Raw genomic sequence first — 26,828 nt, forward strand, 5'->3', positions numbered from 1 at the left:
TCTCTCTTGACCCGCTGCAGTTTACTTACCGCAACAACCGCTCCACTGATGATGCCATTGCATCTACAATACACACTGCTCTCTCTGATGTTTGTAGACTACAGCTCAGCATTCAACACCATAGTGCCCTCCAAGCTAGATGAGAAACTCCGGGCTCTGGGCTTAAACAGCTCGCTGTGCAGCTGGATCCTGGACTTCCTGTCAAGCAGATGCCAGGTGGTTAGAATAGGCAGCAACATCTCCTCCTCACTGACCCTCAACACTGGAGCCCCACAGTGCTGTGTTCTCAGCCCACTCCTGTATTCCCTGTACACACATGACTGTGTGGCAACACATAGCTCCAATGCCATCATTAAGTTTGCTGATGACACGACGGTGGTAGGTCTGATCACTGACAATGATGAAACAGCCTACAGAGAGGAGGTGCACACTCTGACACACTGGTGTCAGGAGCACAACCTCTCCCTCAACGTCAGTAAGACAAAGGAGCTTGTGGTGGACTTCAGAAGAAAAGACAGAGAACACAGTCCCATCACCATCAATGGAGCACCAGTGGAGAGAGTCAGCAGCTTCAAGTTCCTGGGTGTCCACATCACAGAGGAACTCACATGGTCCGTCCACACTGAAGTCGTTGTGAAGAAGGCTCATCAGCACCTCTTCTTCCTGAGACGGCTGAGGAAGTTTGGAATGAACCGCCACATCCTCACACGGTTCTACACCTGCACTGTAGAGAGCATCCTGACTGGCTGCATCTCCGCCTGGTACGGCAATAGCACCGCCCACAACCGCAAAGCACTGCAAAGGGTGGTGCGAACTGCCAGACACATCATCGGAGGTGAGCTTCCCTCCCTCCAGGAAATATATACAAGGCGGTGTGTGAAAAAAGCTCGGAGGATCATCAGAGACTCCAGCCACCCGAGCCATGGGCTGTTCTCACTGCTACCATCAGGTAGGCGTTATCGCAGCATCAGGACCCGCACCAGCCGACTCCATGATAGCTTCTTCCCCCAAGCAATCAGACTTCTGAACTCTTGATCTCCCACGATCAAAATACATCAGCACTGCACTTTATTACCCTTACTCTTATATCTCACACCGGACTGTCATAAATTATATTATTATTATATTATATTCTCTCTTACCAACTGACTATCAACCGACAGCCTGAATTACAATACTGTACATTCTATATATACTATATATACTTTTTTTATATATTTTTATTTTTATTGAATAATGTGTATCTATATAGTGCGTATTGTATGCTGTACAGTGTATGTTATTATTTGTATATTGTTGAGTGTAATTATGTGTATAACAGATGTTTAAATTGTGTTGTGTTAATTTGATGTTATTGTAAATTGGTACAGTCTCATCACTGTCACGACTGCTATGTTGATCGGAACTGCACCCAAGAATTTCACACACCATTGCACTTGTGTATATGGCTGTGTGACAGTAAAGTGATTTGATTTGATTTATACGCTATGCATTGCTCACACAGGAAACAGAAATGATTAGTTCACCTCTCGAGTCTTCTGGTCGACTCGGACCAGAAGATTCCAGAGGTGAACTAATCATTTCTGTTTCTCATAATTTGTCCTTGGCTGCATTATAAATGTTTCCTTATTGGGACTATAATCAAAGTTTGCGTAAGTAGACATGTTGGGGGGGATTTGGCTATTGAAAACGTAACATTTTAATTTAATTCTGCTTAAATGAACGAAATGACTTGAATAAAGATTCAAGTCAGTAAAATGATCCGATCTTCCCATCACTAGTTAAGATGAACCACTTTAAAGTGCTCTGATGGGCGTACCGTCTACGGAGGTTCCCGCCAAACTCCCATGAAAATACAAGCGAGGATTTTTATAGTTTCACTTTAATTTTATTTGCGCAATGGCAAATGTTCTTGGCTCATACACACAATGTAAATGACACGCAGGAGAAGACGCTTGCTTGCTCCATTACTCTCGAGATGATAGATAAAGAAACATATTTTCAAATGCATTTTAGAATTGATCATGTTTTCCTTCATGCGAAATAAAGGCTTGTAGGTTTTATCGGAGAGTCTTAACATAAAGTGAGAGAGTGAAGAATTTAGGACAGAAATACAGTATACATTATTACTATTGCATAATGTGATATAATTGGCGGTGTTGTCTGGGTTTCATAAATTATATAACATATAAAATATTACTTTTCATGTAATTCTATCCCTGTGCAATAATTTTTAAAAGAAAATTTAAATATGTTTTAAAGCCTTAAAAGTAATCATATAGCCCCATTTTATATGATTTCAAGTTAAATATAAAAAAATGACTACTTAAGGTGTAGGCCCATCTGTAATAAGCATACATGAACCTGAAGAAGTATGACAATTTGTATGACAATTGCTTATCATCATAATCACAATTATTAAAAATTATTGTCAGCCAAATGTAATAATCGTGACAGACCAAGCTGCAATGGGGTCTGAGTTCTTAAGGAGCTGTGGTGTGAACAACAAGGGGTCTGAGACCACATTAATGTGAAGAGAAGCAAAAAAAAGAAACTGGGTCCTCTTTTATGTCCACTTACATTGTGAACAACAAAAGCACTTAAGTCATTTGCGGCTAGTTCCCTCTCTGGTTCACTTTAACTGAACTGGGTTTGGTTCACTTAAAACGTACTATATGTGAAACCACCCATAGTTTCCTATTATACTGAACTAGAGTAATACAATAATTAATCAGAGGTAATGACTAATACTATTTAGATGGGTCGATCAAAATTACGTTGTCACAAATAGTGCTTTCTTTTAGCCTTTACACGTAACTAAATATGGTATGTGCTTGTAGGAGGGCAACTGTATTATACCTTAAGTGTCCCCTGTACACATATAAAACATAATTTGCAGTTTTAATATTTGCGGACATGCAATTTGTTTTAAAGACAACCAAAGATTGGAGTAAAAATGTTACAATTTTAATTTTAAAATATATAAACAAACAGGCTCATGACAATTTTTAAATTAGTCAGTAAATCCTAACATTGTGGTTTTACCCACAAGCTTTAAGCCATGTTGCCATGCAGTTCTTTAGAATGACTAATGTAGTCAAATATTTGGGTAAAATGAATGGTAGGCTACATCAAGATTTCAGGTTAGAATGTAATCAGTAGGCTATAATCAGCATGTACAGATCTTGTAAATGGTCACCATTTCCTTTATGATACTTTTAAGAAGTTTTAAGCACATTTTTAAATTCACTAGTTCATTTTAAATGGTCCAGTTTAACAAGTGAATTTTTAAATGAATGTATCTATTTCAATTACTATGAGTTTAAAAAAAGTTGCATGTTATCATCATTATGTCTGTCAGTGTCTAAGCGCATTCCTTATTGAGCACGCCTCTTATTAGAGAATGCTGTGCCTCTCCCTTGTGATTGGTGCACCACATGTTAAGTATTTGATTGATAAATGGTGTTCATAAAGAAGACATTGTTTAGTCCTTCTCTTGCATTTAGTTTGCAAGAGAAACAGCAGGATCAACTCTGCAGCTTTGTACTCTCTCTCCCGGTGGGTTGCGTGTTTGCTTTTTATTTTTGTACCTGTACCCAACAGTACCAATATTAATCTGTATATATTATTTGGTAGAAGAGCGTTGATGTAGTGAGCTTAGTGTATAAGAGCTTTTCTCACTGTAGGCAAGGCATTTTTTTTGTGCTTTACTGGGGTGGATTATAAGGGTTCCAATTTTATGTTTTTAAGTGTATTCATAATAAATTTGCCATTGCAGGTGCAATGTGGCCCTGAATAATGCTAGCTGTTGTTTCTTCATACCTGTTTCTTCTCATCTGTTCCTGAGTGCCATTTCATCAGAGTTGCTTCATTGTTTGTTTTGCCAAACTTGATGCATTACATTTGTCTTGTTTCTACATTGTACAGTGCAAAACATTAAATTAAAGACAGTGGGGAAAAAAATATCTCAAAAAATATTTAATAATGAATGCTTGCCAAAAAAGAATGATCTCTAATGAGTTGGGCTCACGTGCATTCAATAAGTCTGAAAATCACATCCAGATTGGGTTTTGTGATGATAATAATGTAGGAAATTGCACTAAAAAAGTAACTTAACTTACATTTACACCAGCACATATAATCCACATTAAGTAGAACTTAAAATGGAGCTTGCAGGTCCAAAGATGTGAAACTAATGCTCAACTTCTACCTTATCTCCAGAAGTTAGTTGTTCATTCGTTATTCGTTTGACATTCGGTTTCTCATCTCTGGAGCCAAAAATATTACAATGATATCATTAGCACAATTAGGTTAAAGGATATATGACTATCATACAGGCATAAAACACTGAACTCAAACAGTCAACGCTTGTTGTAGCTGGAGAATTATGCCTAAAAATGCTCCGATGGGCTTTCATTGACTAGCGCGTGTAAGGAACCGTCAGAAAATTCCATGGTGTCGGAGGTGTCAAAGTATTCATTAATTAATTCAATTAAAGTGTAATTTATGCATACAATTTACAATCTAGAATTTGTAAATGTTTTTTAATAAGTGTTTAAGACAGAGCATGCAAGGCAGTTGCATTGAACACTTGGACACCAGTGACGTTTTAGCACAGTGTGTGGATCTTTGTTATGATGAAGTCTACTACTGTGGAAATGAGACAATTGTACCAATCACACTAAGACTATTTCAATTATACAAAACATGAAAAGCATGTCATCATTGTCATCGGAGTTACTGGCCAATCTGTGTCGTCATCAGAGCATGTACAGCTGCTTTAGAGCAACTTCAACGGCTGGTCTCGACTCACTCTCGTGGTACTTCGATGGCATATGTCATTGTGACATAATAGTGGTGCCAACGAAAGTCAGACAAAATTTCTAACCGGCTTGCGTTGCTGCATGAAGTCGAACACACAGAGATGACAGAAGGTTTATAGCAAGCACTGTGGTACCATTTAAAATGGGTTGTATTGGTTTAGTTTTGACAACTCAAAAACCAATAAGGCCTGACTTTCATACACTGATTGAGTTGTACTGGGCTTTGAGCATATGTTCCCAGACTGACTTCAATCCTAACATCAACATCATCCTGTCAATCCACTTTACCCTGTGCTAGATTGATTGGTATTTTCCAGCCACCCTCACCACAGTGTAGAAATCTTAAGTTAATTTTATTAAGAGCATGAGGTGTTGTGTACACATGAGGTGTTTCGATTGGTAGCCCTGATTTTTAGCCACCAAGATAGCAATATCCCTAGTAAACTGGCCACTATCATGTATACTGGTGCCTCTCTGGTGCAAGAGACTAATGTTTTATTGGACCTCTGGGAAATACACTGACTATTCACAAACATGTACGGCTATGAAAAAGATGGCGATAACACTTACAAAAAGGATCCATTTGTTAACATTAGTTAACAGGAACTAACAAAGAACAATACTTTTACAGCATTAATTCATCTTGGTTAATGTTCATTTTTAAAATCAATTCTATGTCTATCTTTTGTATCTGTTAGTTCTCTTTTTTCCCCCAATAGGAGTCTATGGCAGCCCATAGAACCATTCGTAGGAACATGATGAAATTTGGCACACTGATGGGGTGATCATGAAATGACAAAATATGAGGTCTCTAGGACAAATGCCTAGAAACAAAATTATTTTTGCATCTTATTACTCTCCTCCTGGTAATTAAAATGGACCCTATACATTAAAACTCTTTACCATTACTGTGGCCGCCATCTTGGAAAATGTTTACAGTTTAAACCTTTCACATCCTTCAAACTTCGTCTGATTTGTCTCAATAAAAGCTCAAAATAATCTTTAGACCAAGTCGCACAAAACTGATAAAAATAATTTTGATTTTCGACTTTGTTTAAAAGTTACGACATCATGAAGTTAACGAAGTCGGCATGAAACAGGATTTGAGGCTGTATGTCTGCAATGCTTTGTCCTATCGAAACAAAACCTGGTATGCTTCATCAGGACCAAGATCTGAGGGTGCAGGCAAAGTTTGGTGACGGCGCTACCTATTGGTCAAGAAATTGCTTTTTTTGCCCATAACTTTTAAACTGTATGTCCTAAAATCATGAGAATTTCAAAAAAATTTCCCAAATCGGCCATACTGCCTCTTCGCCATATTGAATTTTATTAAAAATGTATATATCTTTTGAATGCATTGTCAGATTTAAAAGAAAATTGGTGTACATCATCAACGTCACGTCCTGAGGATACCTGCGCAGTTTTGAGACAGTGCCACCTACAGTTCAAAAGATAGTCTATACTTGTATGCTGACTCTAAACTCAGGATGTCTCTTTGCCATGTTTGACCTGTGTCAACTGAGTGGCACAGTGTGTAGAGTTCTGGGCTTTAGTTTCAAAGGTTGTGGGTTTGATCCCCACATAGACCAGTATTACAGTTGAATTTCTATTGTCTGGAAGGTCATTGTGTTGTGCTTACTGAATAGTTGCAGGGGTTATCCCTGATCATTTCTGCTTGCAGGTATTCTTATTGTTCTTCTTCCTTTTTCTCCCCAATGGGAGATTAAGGCAAGCACTATGAAGCATACATAGGAAAATGATAATATTTGGCACACTGATAATTGTTATGAATGGCCCCCAGATCAGGCTTGAGGTGTCTAAGCCAAACCCCACAGCGCCACCACCAGTTCAAAAATCCACTTTACTGTTGCAAATAACTTTTGGTTAAATAAATAACTGTTTGGTCTAAAAAGAAAATGTTTTGCTCTCTCTGATAACAGCCCTATGGTAATTTAAATTTTCCTATTAAACTGTGCCTATTACAGTGGCCATGATGTTGGATTGTGGTAATTATATATCATATTCTATATATCTTTTTTTTTTTTTTTTTTCTTGATTGTTTTTAACTAAAAGCCTAACCAGGGACAGGTGCTTCAAATGAGCTATTAGTTAGAAGCCTATGTACAGAACATCTGTAACAATGTTATTCTGTACTGTCCCTGTCAAATAAACCAATAAATAAAATGTTTTTTTAGCTAATTCTCCTACATAAAATGGCTTCAAACAAAGCCTTACAGAAACATATGAACAGAACTTTGATTTCCTTTTTCTTTTTTGGAAAGTTAAAATCAATATGAAGTTGATCATGGGTAAGCACTGTGCTTGGCTGTGTGGAATCTCTTCTTGGTAAATCACTTTGGCTGCTGTCAACTGGGTGCCGGCATGGTCCAATGAATTGTGGACTGGAATGGATTCAAAGACTAATGGTTCGAGCCCTGCTTGGGACAACTCAAAAGTCATTGTGGACTTAGTGTAGGACACATTTTGCCCTTTTTGGGCTTGGCCCTGCTTGTTTCTGCTTGCAGATATATTATGATATGAGATTTACTTAAGAACAAACACTTCTCATACACCAGGTAGATGAAGGGGAAAAACATTTTTTTAAAAATCAGTACAGCAGAACACATTAATTTATTGGATTATTTGGTAAAGGAAACAGCAGTTTCCTACAGCATAATCTGATGGCTGTGGATATATCTGCTTATACTTGTGGAAGTTGATAGATATTTTTATTTTAAAAGTGCTTAAACAGTGAAGTTATTTACCAGAGGATTCCATTCACCAAACAATATTGCCCCAATATTGAAGAAACAACATCTAAATATAATGATAACTTTCCATTCTTTTAATGGAACTACAAACAAAGTTATCCACTGACCTAGAGTTTGGAACTGACAATCTGATATCTATGTACATCAAAACAAATAAATAGCAACATTTTACTCGGGTGATCTAGAAGAGAAGCCCCACAATACCATTGCGTATTCAATCCCAACATTCTTTCTGCTACTGTATTCCTATTTATGCCAGACTTGCACGCTGAGGCTGCTCCAGGTTTGAGCGAAATTTTTCCAGAAAGCGTGAAGCAAGTTCGTCATCCACTAGACGTCCATCACTAGACAAGGTCACAGTCATTAGCTGTTGAGTGCAAAGAACAGGGTCCGAGCCATCCAGGTTCTGGGGTGCCAACCTCAGTTCTGCCCTGGTGCTCCCCACCGCTAAGATGCACGCTTGAGGAGGATTTATCACTGCACTGAATCCACTGATTCCAAACATCCCCAGGTTTGAGATACTATAAAAACAAACAAACAATTTTAGTGGTTACTATAGATAGAGTTTATGTAATTCAGTAATTAAATATATACCTAACTAAATGAGAATGAAGCAAAAACTAATTATATTAAGAATCTATGAATGATTTGAGTAATCATTTGTCTTGACTAGTGACAGCACATTTTGATATTTACTCCTGGGATGTGTTCCACCTTTAGCGTAGATAACCTATTTTATAAGTGACCCCATTAAGTTTTGGTATATAAATAAAGTCTCAGTGGCCTGGTTAATTTATGGCCCTCATTGGTTTCACACAATGTATTCATGAACAAAATTTGCAATTTCAATAATGTTGAGATCTGAGAGTATAGTCCAGATCCACCATATATGTAGATAATGAAGAAAATCAATAAGAAACAGCATAATTCTTAAATGATAAACACGAGGTAAAAAAGCAAGGTTGTATGTTACTTTTTTAGTTGTTAGCACTCATGCTAGTGAACTAACAAAAATAATTAGCTCAAAGTAAAAATGTATTAGCACACAGAAGAGTGATATTTCTTTTTATTTTATTTTTATTTATTACTATTTTTTACTACTATTATAATTGATACAATTGTATTAATTTAATTATTCATTGTTATTACTATTAATGTTAATCACAAAATAAATCAGGCTAACACTAATAATCTTTGAGGGCAAAAATAGTTTCTCGCGGTTTTATCTCATCAGTTTCTGCTGATTTGTGAAGAATTCTGACACACCTTTCTTTTTTTTTTTCTTTTTTTGAGTACAGACTCTTTAGCCCAAATGCATGACCAGTGGACATCATAAAAGGACACTGAGACCCTGACAACCCGTCCACAAATTTGGTCATAGCAAAGCAGCCATCACTCATTGTACATGTTTGTTGCAAAGCACCTCGTAGGCAGAAATTACACAACGCACATAGGTTAAAATGTGTCAATGCATATCACAGCCTAATTTTTCACTGTTAATATGAGCAAAAGTGTTGCACTGTACAGCCCTGTACAAAAGCTATACAATATGGCAGATAAATAGCACAATGTATATTTTTACAGTAATGAAAATATGGCATTACTTGTAAAGGGTGTCGGTCAGTTAAATTATAGAATTGAAATAAATACAAATCATAAATACAACAAAAAAGACATTCACCTGAATGAACCTCCCTGATAGTCTTCTGGTAACAGTTTGCCATCTCGTGCTTTCTGTGCTAGTGCCTGAGAAAGTGAGAAACATGAGAACAGACTATGATTTTTAATATGCTGAGGAGGCAAATGAACAATATTAACAATTACTCTTTAACAACCAACGTATTAGTCTTTTAACAGCAGTCAGATGGTCTGATTAGATTAGTATTTAACTGAGCAAAAAGGGTTAGGGTTTATTAATTTAACCCTAACGTTTTGTTTTTTCAGCCTCCTACATGGTTGCATTGATGAACTTCCTATACTTTATTTGATGATAATGTCCATATGCATATATTTGTCTAAACTTGTGTATTACTGCATTTTAATGAACGTTACATTTATATACCTTTGCGGTGGCAGCGATCTCCTGCAGGCCTTTGTTAGCAGCATTTTTGATGATGGGCGTGATGAGGCCGCGCTCTGTTGCCACGGCGATAGAGATGTGGATGGAGTCAAGAGCCTGTGGACCCTTGGCAGACCACGTCACATTCACCTCTGGCATTTCCTGCAGGAAACATCACAAAACAAGCTGTGGCCCACTCCACTAACCACTTCCACTATCCATGTACTCTATACACCGATGAGCCAAAACATTATGACCACTCAGAGGGAAGCGAATAACGTTGATCATCTCCTAACAAGGCCACATGTCAAGGTCTGGGTATATTAGATGGTAAGCGAACAATCAGTTCTTGTAGTCAACGTAATGAATGCAGGAGAAATGGGCAGGAGTAAAGACCTGAGCGACTTTGACAAGGGCCAAATTGTTATGGCCAGATAACTGGGTTAGAGTATCTCTGAAATGGCAAGGCTTGTGGGGTGCTCCCAGTCAGCAGTGGTGAGTACCTACCGACAGTGGTCCGAGGAGGGACAAACCACAAACCAGCGACAGGGTGTTGGGGGCCCAAGGCTCAACGATGTGTGAGGGCACTGAAGGCTATCCCGTCTCATCCAAACCAACAAAAGCTCTACTGTGACACAAGTCACAGAAAATATTAATGATAGTTACGGGAGGAATATGTCACAACACACTGTGCATCGCACCCTACTGTGTATGGGGCTGCATAGCCGCAGACTGGTCAGAGTGCCCACGATGGGCACGCGAGCGTTGGAACTGGACCTTGAAGCAGTGGAAGAAGTTCACCTGGTCCGATGAGTCTTGTTTTCTTTTGCATCATGTGGATGGCCATGTAAGTGTGCACCATTTACCAGGGGAAGTGATGGTATCAGGATGCACTGTGGGAAGACGACAAGCCGGTGGAGGGAGTGCGATGCTCTGGGCAATGTTCTGCTGGGAAACCCTGTGTCCGGCCATTCATATGGATGTCAATTTGATACGTGCCACCTACCTAAACATCGTTGCAGACCAGGTAAACCCCTTCATGCTAATGGTATTCCCTCATGGCGGTGGCCTCTTTCATCAGGATAATGCACCCTGCCACACTGTTTGGAAATGGTTTGAGGAACATGATGAAGAGTTCAAGGTGTTGCCCTGGCCTCCGAATTCCCCAGATCTCAATCTGATTGAGGATCTTTGGGATGTGCAGGAGCAACAAATCCGTTCCACGGTGGCTCCACCTCGCAACTTACAGGACTTGAAAGATCTGCCGCTTGAAAGATCAGATGTCTTGGTGCTAGCACCACAGGATACCTTCAGGGGTCTTGTAGGGTCCATGATTTGGTGGGCTGTTTTGGCGGCACCCAGAGGACCAACAGCATATTTTGGCAGGTGGTCATAATGTTTTGGCTTATCAGTGTATGTATCAATCACATACAAGATTTACGCCATCATAAACAACTGACAGCCGATTTACATTACCCACAATTCACTGGGGCACAAGTGTGCATTATTTACATTCATCCTGTATGAGTCAAAAATGTGGAAAGTACCACTTTAAGCTAAGGACTGCGGCCAATGAAACCCATGAATGGTATCAAACACACTGGAAGCAGGAGTCTGAGGGTGGCGAGGGCTGCTAATTACCCTCATATACAATTAGACTTCATATGAAATGACTGTTATTTTGGGCAGTTAATACTATGGATGTGCACGAGTAATTGACTAACTGAGTACTTGTTCTGCATCAGCCATCCGATTATTAAAAACACTCCTTAAAACACACAAAACTGATAAAATGTGAATGAACTGTAATTCACTTTGGATAAAAGCATCTGCCAATACAATTTCCATCACGCTGGACGAGTTGAGATTTCTCCATGTTCCACCGAACACGCTAACAGATCCGAAGGAGACCGCCGAGCAATCCACATCTTCACCCGTTTGCCTGTAGATTTCTCTTCCCTCTTCAACCGAGTCGACTTCGCTGTTTTCTCCACTAGCCCGCTGAGAATCAGACACCGTACCGCCCGCCAACAGAGCGAGGAATCGGCCTCCCGTCATCAACCGAGCTTCGAGGAACCGAGTCTGAGTAAAACGACGGATTTTCTACACATTCTACCCACGTCCTCGCGATTCAAGAGGTTTACGTCTGGGCAGAGATAGATTATTATAGTGTGTTATTCTTGTGTATCAAGGTTATTGCTTGGACAATTTACGGACCGCCGAGTCCGGTCATTGCTGCTAATAATACTCAAGGTATTACTGTAATGTACTGTTATCACGAATGAGATTTGCTGTGTTGTAGTCCAACCACACTGGACTGTTGTGTATTTCCGCCATCGCGGGTGTGACCGGCACACTGAGTTTATCCATTCAAGAACCAAAGACCGCAGGACGGTTTACGAGCCATTCACCACGTTTTAGGATTATCCATGAATGAAGCCATCAAATGAACAACACCAAATTCCACAGATCAGAGAGATCCCCCACCGAGCCATTACAGTGTCATAAAAATGAATCCATGGTGCCTAAATTGCTGAAGGAGACTGTCTCTCCCATGCCTGCTTAATCTCAAACTAGGGTTTGTAATGACAGATCTGACCAATAAGACGACCCTTCTTTGTTAAATTAAAAACAAATTAAAACCCTCTGAAAGACCAAATGGCCAAGTAACACCTTGTGACCTTAATGCATAAATCTGCGGCCATATCAGGAAACGGAGACTCGTGAAGACAGTCCCAAGGCCCGAAATCAACATAGACCTAGACAGTGACATTTGTTTCTCCCCCGGGACACCTCCTCTCCCCATCTGCACATTCCAAAGACATTCTCTCTTAGCTCAGCAGAGACCGCATGGATTCCACCCTCATGGTTTTAATAGACAAAAGGTCTAAAAATTGCTGCCAATAAGCTGTATTAATTATCAGTAGTTGCCTTAGATATATCTTATGTATCTTGTATGTTTTATATAACCTGTGATTACTTTTATAACTGACAAATTAATGATTATAGCCTGATGTACCTTTTAAAATATGTGTAGTAATTTGTAATCACTTATAACTGACAAATCGATGATTATAATCTTTAATCTTGTATGATTCATCTCATTCTACTAAGAATGGTAACTATTCGAGGCTTAACTTGATAATATACCCCGACAATCAGGTTTCTCATAACGTGTAATGTATTATCCATGTTGTAAAACCAATGAATTAACCAGTATGATTTGTAACCAGGGATTTTCATGTTTTGTTACTTACACGTGTAATATTCATGAAAGCATGTCATATTTAGTATGTAAATGTAAAAAAATAGAATTTTTTTTTTTTTACCCAATTACCAGGTATAAAACTACATTCTGAAAAGGTGACAAATTCCTGAATTGCTCCTTGAAATAAACACACCGTCTTTTTCCAGAGCAGCCTGTATTTCTCCTGAGGTTACCTGTGGGTTTTTCTTTGTATCCCGAACAATTCTTCTGGCAGTTGTGGCTGAAATCTTTCTTGGTCTACCTGACCTTGGCTTGGTATCAAGAGATCCCTGAATTTTCCACTTCTTAATAAGTGACTGAACTGTACTGACTGGCATTTTCAAGGCTTTGGATATATTTTTATATCCTTTTCCATCTTTATAAAGTTGCATTACCTTGTTACACAGGTCTTTTGACAGTTCTTTTCTGCTCCCCATGGCTCAGTATATAGCCTGCTCAGTGCATCCATGTGAGAGCTAACAAACTCATTGACTATTTATACACAGATGCTAATTGCAATTTAAAAAGCCACAGGTGTGGGAAATTAACCTTTAATTGCCGTTTAAACCTGTGTGTGTCACCTTGTGTGTCTGTAACAAGACCAAACATTCAAGGGTATGTAAACTTTTGATCAGGGCCATTTGGGTGATTTCTGTTACCATTATGATTTAAAAAGGAGCCAAACAACTATGTGATAATAAATGGCTTCATATGATCACTATCCTTAAATAAAAGATTTGCATGATCAGTCATATTTTCAAAATCAATCCCAAAATTTCTGCCAGGGTATGCAAACATTTGAGCACAACTGTATATATATATATAAATTGTTTTAAAATATTGCTTTAATCTTTCTTTGATGTTAACGGATGGCCCAGACACAGAGACAACAAGAGTGCAAATTGAATGAAATCCCAGATGCAGTTTAATGTGCTATTCAAATCACAATCAATAATTATCAGAAGGAAAAAAAGTGGAACACAATACGGGACTTTTAATTATCAAGAATCCCCAAATACACATGGGACTCTTATTTTGAAATGTTTGCACTCCCAGTTGTGAGCTCACTGACGGCTGATTCGCTGAGAATTTGATTCAAACTGCTAACCTGAGCTCCTGAATTCAAACCCTCAGTTCTTTTCGGATGATTCATGAAAAAGATCCAGTTCAAAAGAGTAATTTGTTCACGACTCTCTAGCGCTGTGTTTGTTGTTGCGTGTGGTGCAGTGAGCTTGTCAGAAACAGAACGGGTGAAAAGCAGCTCGAGACACACTGGTGCACACTCTAAAGGTGTATTCAATAACTCACAAGATATCTGACGAAACCGCAAATGAACGCACACAACCTGACTGTCGCCAGTGGTGACTAGATTTTAAATTATTGTCACAATCAATTATTTTTGGTCCCATTTGCGATCATTTTAGTCGCAGTCTGGAGCACTTTGTTTAAATCCATTTAAAGCTTTTCCTAGCTTTAGTAGTGTAGTAGTAATATGAGCGATAATGTAGTGCTGATGAATGAAAACACTGACTGACTCTGACTCACTTCACATCACCTGAACTGGCTCATATTACACATAAAAATGGTGTTTTGCCTCCACCTGCTGGCTAAAGTCTGTAATGTCAAAAAATGTAATGTAAAGAGACACATATAGCTCAACACATATGCACTGCTCATACACTTTAGCTTAGAACGGCACGAACACAAGCGGAGTGAAGCGTCGGAGTGCTTATGGTGTGAGACCATCAGTACTCATAGAACGTCTCTCGTCCAATCAGATTAGAGGACCGGAACTAACTGTTGTATATTCTATAATACTATACTTTCACCAGTCAGTTTGCAAAGCCATTCAGTACATTTCTAACCTCCTCCATCCCTAGTACACAGCCCGCGCACTCAGGGCATCTGACTCTGGATTACTGGTTATCCCCCGTTTCAAGCTAGCATCTTTGGGTGGCAGGGCTTTTCCAGGACCTCTCCACCCTATCTGAATTCAAAACTCATCTCTTTACATTGTGTTACTCTGGTTTCTAAACCTAATGATATTTTTTCTGTTCCAGTATGTTCTTGCTCTTTAACTGTAAGCTCTTGTTTTGTTTGTGTATACTTTGCTTTCAAATTGTTTGTCACAAATGTATTTTCTGTATATCTGCTGCTGATTTGTAAAGCAACCTTGATTTTTTTTAGAAAGGTGCATTATAAATAAAACATTATTATTACTATTATATCTGAAAAACTTACCCTGAGTGTGACAGCGGCAGCTTTGATGATGAAATCATTGACTGAAACCTTGACGTTCTCTAAATAAAAAAGAGAACAGATGCTTACATTCATTCAAGCACCTTCACACTCTACTGCTCATTCAGAATTCATAGGATATGAATAGAACACAAATATCACTATCTGGCATCTGAGCCTTATAAACAATTTTTAATTTGTACATTTGCTCTGTAAGCATGTAACTATTTTATGAAGCATGATCAAAGATTATATCAAAGGCATTTAAAGATTGTGTAATTCATAAGAAATAAACATCAGTAGCAGCTTAATACTGATCATCAGTCTTGCTCTTTTGTGCGGATGATCTAATTGTTTTTTTGTGAATGAGCTCTCACCTTTGGCCAGTTCTTTGCGCATCTTCATGACAGTTGCGAGGTCACAGTCCACTGAAGCGTATGCGTGAGGGATGGTGCTCTTAGACTGTGTCAGTCTTTGAGCAATCACTCTCCTCACGTTAGAGGCCGGGATCTCTATGAACGTGCCCTGAAATAAAAGTGCATATTTCTCTTAAGACTCGAGCAGACCAGAAACATCCTTTTAATGAATTCATGGAGAAGATGCTAAAACAAAGGGTTTCAGGAGTTAAAAGGCATAATCACACAAAAATGAAAATTCTATCATTATCTATTTCCCTCATGTCACTCCTGTACATACTTTCTGCTGTGCAACACAAAGAAAAAATTAGAAAATCATCACGTCTTTTTTGGATATAATGAAAGTGAATAGTAACTCTGTGCTGTCAAGCTCCACAAAGGGGTAAAAAAGTATACATAATCAATATGACTCGTACATTCCAAGTCTGCTGAAGCCATATGATCAGTTTGTGTCGAAGATCACCTACTTTTACTGTGGTTTTATGGTGGGATTTTTTTTTTATCCTTTTGGAACTTGACAGGCCAGAGTCACTATTAACTTTCATTAAATAGCAAAAGCTGTAATTTTTTTTTTAAATATTTCCTTTTTTGTTCTGTTTTGCATATACCTCATTTTTGTGACGCTGCTTCAACTTTCGTTTTTAAACCGGAAGAACGATATGGCTCAATAAAATCAATTTTCCCCTTATTAATAATGTGTGCTATTATTGTTTTCATTGATGTGAAACCTGTACATATCTGTTAACTTTGTTTTTTTGGGGGGGTTTTTTTATGTGTTTTGGGGTTTCATGACCCTTTAAAGCATATGAATGCCCAAAGCACATTTCCTTCTCTTTCAGGTCTGGAAATTTTCCACAAAGAGCCTAATGATAATTTTTGTACAACCCCAAATCCAAAAAAGTTGGGACAGTATGAAAAATACAGATAAAAACAAAAAGGACTGATCTGTAAATTATATTCACCCTTTTCTAAATTTAAAACATTACAACTACACAATATGATGCCGTGCAAATGTATATATTTTTTTTTTTTTACTTTCAAAACAGATGATTGCAACATGCTCCAAAAATAGTTGGGACAGTCGAGTGCCTAGCATTTTTCATACTGTCCCAACATTTTTGGAATTGGGGTTGTAAATCCTTTAAATGATTAAATCATTTTTAGAGGAAATTTGTTAAACCATTTCCGGTGGTGACTCGCTTTGTTCTTGGTGTGAACAGGTCTTTACTGAGATCGTAGTCTTGCTCTATCATCATTCTGGCTTCAGAAGCCCTTTCACTGTAATTGCCAAGACTGTACCTAAAAATAATTTTCTGACTCATCTATAAGATGTTGATAAAGGTTAAAGTGAAAGTATTTAACTGAAGTACTACTGTACAGAGGTCTCATCTGTACATTGTGTAAAAACTCGCTTAAATGTTTTGGCTTCTGAATTTGGTACTTTGCGATCAGGTGAGTTCCTCATTCAAAAGAATGTTCAAAGGTCACAGAGGTATTTGTTTGATGAGCATCATTAACTCATAAAGATCCTGGTCAATCTAATGTGCATGAATACTCACCGGAGCTCCAGGTTTTCCTGGTACAGACATGGGTGGGTAAGTGGGGCGGCCAGTGGTCGGGGCAGCAGGTGAATGCGGAGCAGCTGTGACTGCAGCAGGTGGTGCTGATCGACCTTTATCAGCCTTATTCAACAGATTCAGAGCATCTCTGAGAAAGACACAGAAACTTCAATTAACAATTTTTTTCTTTCTTATAGCACCATCTAGCACTCTGCACATGCGTCAAGCACTAGGAAGTGTAATCAAGCTTGAAATTATGATCGTGCCTAGAGACTGCAATGGCAAGATGCACAGTGAAAAAGAAGTTATATTTTGGTAATTTCTCACCCAAAACCAACTGGATCACTTCAAAAGACATTGATTAAACCGAGTTGTATGGATTACTTTTATCCTGACTTTATCTCCTTTTTGGAGCTTCAAAGGCCTGATCACCATTCACTTGCAATGTATGGACCTAGAGAGCTAAAATATTCTTCTAAAAATCTTTGTTTGTGTTCAACAAAAAGTCATACACATCTGGGATGGCATGTAGGTGTGTAAATAAGTCAATTTGTAAATTTTGTGTGAACTATCCCTTTAAGTGTGGAGATGATAACATCATGCCTTGACAATGTTTCTCATAAAAACTCGAAGATGGAGGTCAATCTAATGGGAAGGGAAAATGGATGAAACTGGAAAGGTGCAATCTGCAAGAGTCATTTTAATTTGTATAGCGCTTTTCACAATACACATCGTTTCAAAGCAGCATTACAGAATGTCATGTTGTAATGTCTTAAATGCCTTTAAACACCCATTGAGCAGTTTTATTGAAAAACATGATTGAAAGCTGTGCCTTAAAATTTGTTGTCTTTAGTCCCCCAGTGAGCAAGAAAAAGGCAACTGTGGCAAGGAACACAAAACTTCATAAGATGAGCAGCAGGACAAGACAGGACGATCTTTAACAGAACAATGTGAAATGTACAGCAAACGGCACACTAAAGGGGGCTTCACTGAAGCAGTTTACATACTTCAGTGACCCAGTAAATTATTCAGAACTGTGGAATGATTTCCAACCTGATTTTCATATACAGTATATGATCCCCATTCATGTTCTTGGAGCTCCAGCAATTTAGCCAAGAATAAGCCAAATACTCCAGTGTGAAGATATGCAGAGCAGAGTGAACACTGACGGAACACTGACAGAGAGTCTGTTAAGACAGTGGGGCGGGGCGAATTCACTAAACAGTTGGGCCACTTTTGCGTGCAGTATTTCAACACAAAAATCTACATCTTATTCAATAACCACCTGCAATCTATTTTAAGCAGGCACATTCAGCTTCTCTCTTTTTAAGTGACTGTAGCTATGTTTACATCCAAGTTGCGAATTTATGCAAAAAAAAACAAAACAAAATACTGCAAAAACAATGTATGAATAAAGATGCATTTCCATCTCGTGTATTCAAAAATAACAAAATTGTCACTTCCAGAGAAACTGTAGCCACTGTGACTCTTTTATTAATAAAACACTGTAAAGAAGTTTGTCTCATTCTGGAAGCGACGGCGCATCACAGTTCTGGGAGCACTATGTGTGTGCGTTCCTCCTTCCTTATGTCTTTGCTGCATTTTAGATGCGATTATTGGTTCTCTGGTTAGTCCAGTTATGAACACGTTATTCAATCACATTACTTTTTTTGATCTTTTATTTCTAATAAATTAAATAGGAGTTTATTCAGTATATGTGCCTTCCTCATAGTTTATGCGCATTTCTTCTTATTGAATTAAAAATGTATCCACCTCAAGCGAGCATATATGTTTTTTAAGCACATTTTGGAGATTTCATTTGCATCTTGCAGTTTCCATCCAGCAGTTTTTATGCAATATCCCAAAATGTGCATACAAATATGTGGATGGAAACAGCTTTTGATAATTGTTTGCCTCAATTTTCTCAACTCTGTTGGGATCAGACAAAATCATAGATTTAATTCTGTCTTGTGGGGTTAATAGATATAATACAGCAATTTTGCCACAGAACGATGGCATCTCAGATCATTACCTCGTCTTTTGCATGTTGCGCTTAGCTAAGGTCACACAATCTACAACACGTTATCAATCGGGTAGAACTATTCATTCGTCCAATAAAGATAGCTTCACTAATAATCTTCCATATCTGTCTCAAATAATCAGTATGCCAAAAAGTTGAGAAGAACTTGTAGTCACAGAAAATATGGATACAGCCATCTCTAGCACTCTATATAGTGTCGCCCCCTTTCGATTAAAGAAAGTTAAAGAGAAAACCTCCACACGGTGGTACAATGATCGCACTCATGTTCTCAAGAGAGCAGCTTGAAAAAAGGAGTGCAAGTCGAAGAGTACAAAATTGTAGGTGTTTCACAGTTCATGGAAGGATAGTGTCTCTAGCTACAGACAGACTCTAAAAGCTGCCAGGTCTGAATATTTTAGAAAATAACCACAACAATCCTAGGTGTTTATTCTGTACCATGGCTAAATTGACAAGGAATAAAGCTTCGACTGAACCAGATATTCCTTCGCAGCACAGAAGTAATGACTTTATGGATTTATTTACTGATAAAATTGAGACAATCAGAAACAAAATTGGAATTATGCAACCATCTGCCACAGCACCTTAGAAGACCATGTCTCAAAGTATCCCCTACGAGCAACTCCAGTCCTTCGCTGTCATAGGTCAGGAAGAGATAACAAAAATTATTAAAGCATCAAAAAGCAACAACATGTGTGATAGACCCCATACCTATTAAGCTCCTGAAAGAGGTGTTTCCTCAGATACTCTTCTTAATATTATTAACTCCTCTCCATCTTAAGAGGCTTATCCCAAGAAACTTTAAGCTGGCAGCTATCAAACCCTTTCTCAAGAAACCGCAGCTTGATCTTGGAGAGTTGGCTAATTATGGACTGTTTTTAAATCTTCCATTTATATAGAAAATACTAGAAAAGGTAGTGTCCTCCCAGCTATGTTCATTTTACAGAGAAATGGCATATCATTTCAGGATTTAGGGCACAACATAGTACAGAGACTGCACTTATCAGAGTTACAATCATCATAGATCATGACATTCTCTTGAACAGGCTTGAGAATTATGCTGGCATTTGTGGACAGGCATTAGCATGGTTTAGGTATTATTTATCTGACCACTACCACTTTGTGTAAACGAGGAATTGTCAAAACAAGCTAAGTTAAGGAACCCTCACCCTCATGCCATCATGTCTTTTTTCAGCAGAACACAAACAATGATTTTGGAAGTATATTTCATCTCTGTATGTCCATAAAATGGAATGGGTGCCAAATGTTTGAAGCTCCAAAAACCAAATACAGCCATCATAAAAGTAATCCATATGATTCCAGTGGAACAATTAATGTCTTCTGAAGCAAAATGCTAGGTGTATGCAAGAAATAGATAAAACATTTTGGGGTGAACTATTACTTTAAGTATGTCAAGTCAGGGGCCTGAGTAGCTCAGCAAGTAAAGACGCTGACTACCACACCTGGAGTCGCAAGTTCGAATCCAGGGCGTGCTGAGTGACTCCAGTCAGGCTTCCTAAGCAACCAATTGGCCGGGTTACTAGGGTGGGTAGAGTCACGTTGGGTTAACCTCCTCGTGGTCCTTATAATGTGGTTCTTGTTCCCAGGGGGGCACGTGGTGAGTTATGCGTGGATGCCGCGGAGAATAGCGTGAGCATCCACAAGCGCTATGTCTTCACGGTAATGTGCTCAACAAGCCACGTGATAAGATGCGCGGATTGACTGTCTCAGACACGGAGGCAACTGAGATTCGTCCTCCGCCACCCAGATTGAGGCGAGTCACTACGCCACCACAAGAACTTAGTGCACATTGGGAATTGGGCATGCCAAAATATGGGGAGAAAAGGGGAGAAAATCAAGTCAAGTTTATTTGTGTTGTGAAAAGCACTTTTCATCTTTTCACAGCAGTTTTACAGAAAATTATGCTTTAACAGAAAATTAAGCTGTAATATTTATAAATGTCTTAGTCACCATTGTGTGGTTTGATAAAAATGTGATTATGGCAAGGAACACAAAACTCCATAAGAAGTTGGTTAATGAAGATGGCCTATGGAATGTGGTTAATGGCCTCCGCTTTTCTACTTATATATGCTTCCCCAGAGAGACATTATCAGGAACCGTTGAATTAGTTTTCACTGTTATACCAACGATAACCAACTTTATATTTCTTCAAAACCCAACAAAATGTCCCAATTCTCCAAGTTAGCAGAGTGTATCAATGATATTGTAAATTGGATGGCTAGAAATTTCCTTGTACTAAATTCTGACAAAACAGAGGTACTAATTATTATGGTACAAAAAATAAAGGTCCAAATATATTTCATACGAAATCAAACAATGAACGGGTGTGACGTCATTTAGAACAAAATCTGGCCAAAAAGACGGTGTTTTTTCGTTTGTTTCGGTGGTCCGTAACAGCTCACCTGGTGGAACTTTTAGGATAACTTCTAACTGACTGCTTAACACCTTACTGCCATTGGTCCACATCATCGGTAGGGGGGACCTAGAGCTCCACCTACATTGAAGCCGACAGCTCATTCTGTTTATGTTGTTCAGTCAGTCAAAATCAGTCAACAAGAACGCATTGCCGTTTAGAGTTATTAGCAAGCTGGTGCAAATTTACCTACATCTGTACGAATGTTCATGTAGAGACATTTTCCAAGACAATGTCATGTGATTTTTACTGTCATGTGAACCTACTCAAATACTCAAGTGCCCATTCACTCATGTGCCATCTGCAGTGAAAGCCATTTACACACCTGCCCAAAGTAAGCCTATCATCATTCTTTTGTCTTTTCTCTGCACATTAACAATTTTATACACTGATCTTTGCAGAGTATCAGTGTCATCATAAATTACAATAACCAAGTGTAACCGGTGCATATATGGCAGTGTAGTTATTATTATTAGCACATTAGCACCATGAATTCAAAATGTAAACGACAAATTTCATAAACATTTTCTACTGCATATATATTACTTTAAATCATCACTGAGTGGTAAAAACAGCTTATTTTACTGACCTCATGTGAATTCTACTCATAGAATGAGGCATAAAGTCATTGATAACATATTTTAATGTCACATTAGTTTAGGTTTTTTCATTGTCTGAATGTTTGGAAACAGTATACTGTTGCTCGGCAGTTTAGAACGTATTTTTACCAAAGAATGAATAAGAATTCCTCCAGACGTTTTGAGGCCTACAGTATACAGTATAATTTGACTCTTGATGGATGTACTGTACAGTCATCTTCTACAGCAAAGAACTTAGATGTTATATTTGATAGCAATCTGTCCTATGAAAATCACATTTGCAGTATTTGTAAAACAGCACTCTTCCTTTTTAGAAATATTGCTAAATTACGGCGCATGCTTTCTGTTTCTCTGTATCAGCCCAGTTTTATCATCTGTTATATTCTTATAGTGTATTCAGACCCATTCATTTTTTTCACATTGTTATGTTGCAGCTTTATACTAAAATGCTTTAACATTTTTTTTTTTTACATCAATCTACACTCCATACCCCATAATGACAAAGCAAAAACCAGATTTTTGATAACTTTGCAAATTTATTAAAAAGAAAAACTGAAATATCTAGGGCTGCCCACTAATAGTCAACCAAACGTTAGTTGATGAGAAGAGTCTTGGTTGACCAAGTTTTGATTGGTCGGTTGGAAACCGACGAACACCAGTATTACCGCTGGCTGGACGCTAGGTGGTACTATGGGGTAATTTTCGTTAAGCAGGGTTAGGGTTAAGCCTACACAATAAAGCAAGACACCTTAATTTCAAACTTTGAACTTTATTTTTTATTTATTTTAACTAACAATTCAAATGAAACTGGAAAAAAAATTAAGAGCAATTAAAATGTGTGTTGTTCAACTTTTTGAAAGATGGCTTTACAATAGTTGTGAAGGGCAACATCTCTTTGGAAACTAACCTACTTTATCCGTGCTTCTCTACCGGTCGGGCATCATGTGTGTGAATAAATTGGTTTTGTTCCCTCCTTCACTATGTGTGTGTATATATATATATATATAGCTCCAATTACATCGGCAACCCCCGGGCTGAGGGATCAGCTTTAGTGATTTTGCCTTGAAAATTAAATGTATTTAAAAACTTAAATCAAATACATTTCTAAATTTAAATTGCACTCCAAACTAAATGAAAAAGCAATTAAAATAATGAAGTGATCAAAAAAATAAATAAAATAACCACCTTTCCATTTACCGTCAGGCAAGTATCCGTCTAAACATGCAGGCGGAAAATCACTTACACAAATGAAGACCTAAAAACAATTATAAATATAAAAATAATAATTATAATGATGATAATAAATCACTGAAATATAAATCAAGGTTCGAGGTGAACGTGTTTTTGTATTATTTTATGTTTTAATCACAGATGTACACATTCACAATGAACTGCTCTATGGAAATAAAGCAAACTGAACTCAAAGCACCTCCTGAGCTGAGGTCATTTGCAGCACTCATAGATGATACTGTTCTTGAAAAAAAAAAAAAATAATAATAATTATTCAGAAGACAGAAACAAAGAAAGAGTGAGAACCTTTTACATGCGCGTTCCACAAGACTGCACGCCTCCGTACAAACAGCGTGTCATACATGCGCATAGAAGGCTTTTCTGTCATCTGTTCTTAATAATATAATAAAGTGTGTTTCTTCAAACGTGTGTCTACGGGCAAATTATTTGTAATATTAATTTGATAATAATAATAGCCTAATAATAATAATAATTTAATACATTAATGGGAAAACGAGCCAAATCGTCTTGACATCATCAAAGGCATCAGCTATTGGCGATCACTCTGAGCATCGTCGATCCCCGAGATCATCGACTGTCGGCAAAACCCTAATGTGCATTTCTCTCTATAAATTAACAAAACGTTCAGACAGTCTCCTTGCTGTTTTTTCCGACACATTCAGAATCATTACTGCTTTTGCCGGTGTCGCTGCAGCTCACTGCGTGCGTGCGCTTGTAAAATTTATATTTTAAAGGCTCATTATTACGGTTTAGTATTTCTCTGTAATGTACAACAGTGTTAGCAATGTTACTTACAACATTCTTTCTCAGCCCTGGAACTCCAACCATTTTCTGATGCCCCCCAGTATATACAGTACTGTGCAAAAGTCTTAGGCACATAAGATGCTTCACAAAAACATTTGTCTTAAGATGGTTATTTATATTTTCAGCTTTAGTGTGTCAATAGGAAATATAAATTTTAGACTCCCAAACATTTCTTTTGCAAATAGAATAGAAGAACAGGGAGCCCTGCAACTGATGGTATGGCCCCCACAAAGCCCCCCACTGAACATCGTGTCAGTCTGAGATTACATGAAGAGACAGAAGCAATTGAGACAGCCGACATAGACAAAAGAACTGTGGCCAATTCTCCAAGAAACTTGGAACATCCTATCTGCCAACAACCAAGAAAAACTGTATCCAAGTGTACCTAGGAGAATTGGTGCTGTTTTGAAGGCAAAGGTGGTCACACCGGACTTTGTATGACGTTAATTGATAAATGAAAACTATTTTTGGCATTATTTATTAAGACATCCTCACTATGCAACATTTTTTCCAAGTGCCTAAAACTTTTGCACAGTACTGTATATATAAGTAATTAAGTTATTATCATAAACGTGCGACAACTAGTCAACTAATGGCTTAAACTAACGCCTACTAGTCGACTAGGAAAATCTTTGGTCGGGGGCAGCCCTAGAAATATCACATTGACATAAGTATTCAGACCCTTAACTCAGTACTTAGTTGAAGCACCTTTGGCAGCAATTACAGCCTCAAGTCTTTTTTTTTTTCAAGGATTTTCTGCCATTCTTGTCTGCAGATCCTCTCAGGCTCTGTCAGGTTGGATGGGGACTGTCGGTGGACAGCAATTTTTTAGGTCTCTTCAGAGATGTTCAACTGGGTTAAAGTTCAGGCTCTGGCTGGACCACTCAAGGACATTCAGAGAGTTGTCCCTAAGCCACTCTTGCATTGTCTTGGCTGTGTGCTTAGGGTCATTGCCCTGTTGGAAGGTGAACCTTCGGTCCAGTCTGAGGTCCTGAGCTCTCTGGACCAGGTTTTCATTAAGGATATCTCTGTATTTTGCTGCATTCAGTTTCCTTCAACCCTGACCAGTCCCCCAGTACCAGCTGCTGAAAAACACCCCCACAGCATGATGCTACCACCACCATGCTTCACTGTTGGGATGGTATTGTGCAGGTGACGAGCGGCACTTTTTCATGTGTCTTGCACTGAGGAGAGGCTTCCATCTGGCCACTCTGCCATAATCCCCAGATCGGTGGAGTGTTGCAGTGATGGTTGTCTTTCTGCAAGTTACTCCCAACTCCACACATGATCTCTGGAGCTCAACCAGAGTGACCATCGGGTTCTTGGTCGCCTCTCTTACCAAGGCTCTTCTCCCCCGATTGCTTAGTTTGGCCAGGCAGCCAGCTATAGGAAAAGTCCTGGTTGTTCCAAACTTCTTCCATTTAAGAATTATGGAAGCCACTGTGCTCTTCAGTGCAACCAAAATGTTTTTGTAGCCTTCCCCAGATCTGTGCCTCGACACAATCCTGTCTCTGAGCTCTGCAGGCAGTTCCTTTGACCTCATGTCTTGGTTTTAGCTCTGATATGGATTTTCAGCTGTGAGACTTTATATAGTTATACCTTTCCAAATCATGTCCAATCAATTGAATTTGCCACCGGTGGACTCGACATCTTTTTTTCTACACAGTGTAGAAACATCTCAAAGATGATCCAGAGAAATGGGATGCACCTGAGCTAAATTTCAAGTGTCATAGCAAAGGATCTGAATACTTGTGTCAATGTGATATTTCAGTTTTTTTCTTTTTAATAAATTTGCTAAGTTATCAAAATCTGTTTTTTGCTTTGTCATTATGGGGTATGGAGTGTAGACTGATGTGATTTAAAAAAAATAATAATAATTTTAAGCATTTTAGCATAAGGCTGCAACATAAAATGTGAAAAAAATGAAGGGGTCTGAATACTTTCTGAATGCACTGTATGTACAAGTTACACATTAATGAAAACAATGATAACATTCATTATGTTTATTGTTAAGGGAAAAGTGGTTATTTATAATTTTATTGAGCTAATTAGTTCATCCTGATTCAAAAGAAAGTTGAAGCAACGTCACAAAAAATAAGGTACAGTATATGCATAAACTCGTGCGTATATGCATAAACGCGTTATGATTGGTAGGACAGTACACATGTATGTCACTAGATTCTGAGCGTTTCTCTACATTATTCATGAGAAGGAAAGCTTCCATCCAATCACAGCACTGCCTCATGCATGAGCTGGCATTACAGTCACAGCCGAGAATTCAAACTCGTGAACGTAACAGCTGTTCCACAGGTGTAAGACTTTAACAGCACTCAGGGAACAGACATGAGAGCAGACTTTTAAACAAAACACCATGATCAGATCGAAATCACTCCACAAAACGGACCATACATAACCTAACTGGACCAGAGCAAGCATTTCTTGAGGTCAGTTCTGATACTCGCGCTCCAAAGGGAGGGCTGATATACGGAGTGCTGATTCCATCGCTTATTCTCCTTGTGTCTGATAATGGAACCAATAAAATCATAATCACTTGTCAGAATGGACCACAGTCCATAACAGCACCGAAGC

The 26,828-nt window shown here is 38.4% G+C and overlaps 1 protein-coding gene across 3 annotated transcripts in view; it reads right to left on the reverse strand.

Annotated features, from left to right (window-relative positions):
• Nucleotides 1-7,404: 7,404 nt before the first annotated feature.
• pdhx (pyruvate dehydrogenase complex component X) overlaps nt 7,405-26,828 on the reverse strand; it is a 49,219-nt gene continuing 29,795 nt past the window's right edge. For all 3 annotated transcript variants that reach the window (XM_051689461.1, XM_051689460.1, XM_051689462.1), the window contains 6 exons: nt 17,114-17,261; nt 15,516-15,663; nt 15,142-15,200; nt 9,657-9,815; nt 9,276-9,340; nt 7,405-8,115 (listed from right to left, as the gene is read on the reverse strand). In XM_051689461.1, the coding sequence (XP_051545421.1) occupies nt 7,845-8,115; nt 9,276-9,340; nt 9,657-9,815; nt 15,142-15,200; nt 15,516-15,663; nt 17,114-17,261 (850 nt within the window). In that variant the 3' untranslated portion in view covers nt 7,405-7,844. The remainder of the gene's footprint in view (nt 8,116-9,275; nt 9,341-9,656; nt 9,816-15,141; nt 15,201-15,515; nt 15,664-17,113; nt 17,262-26,828) is intronic.

This window comes from Myxocyprinus asiaticus, chromosome 46 (assembly GCF_019703515.2).
Source record: "Myxocyprinus asiaticus isolate MX2 ecotype Aquarium Trade chromosome 46, UBuf_Myxa_2, whole genome shotgun sequence".
Taxonomy (NCBI): Eukaryota; Metazoa; Chordata; class Actinopteri; order Cypriniformes; family Catostomidae; genus Myxocyprinus; species Myxocyprinus asiaticus.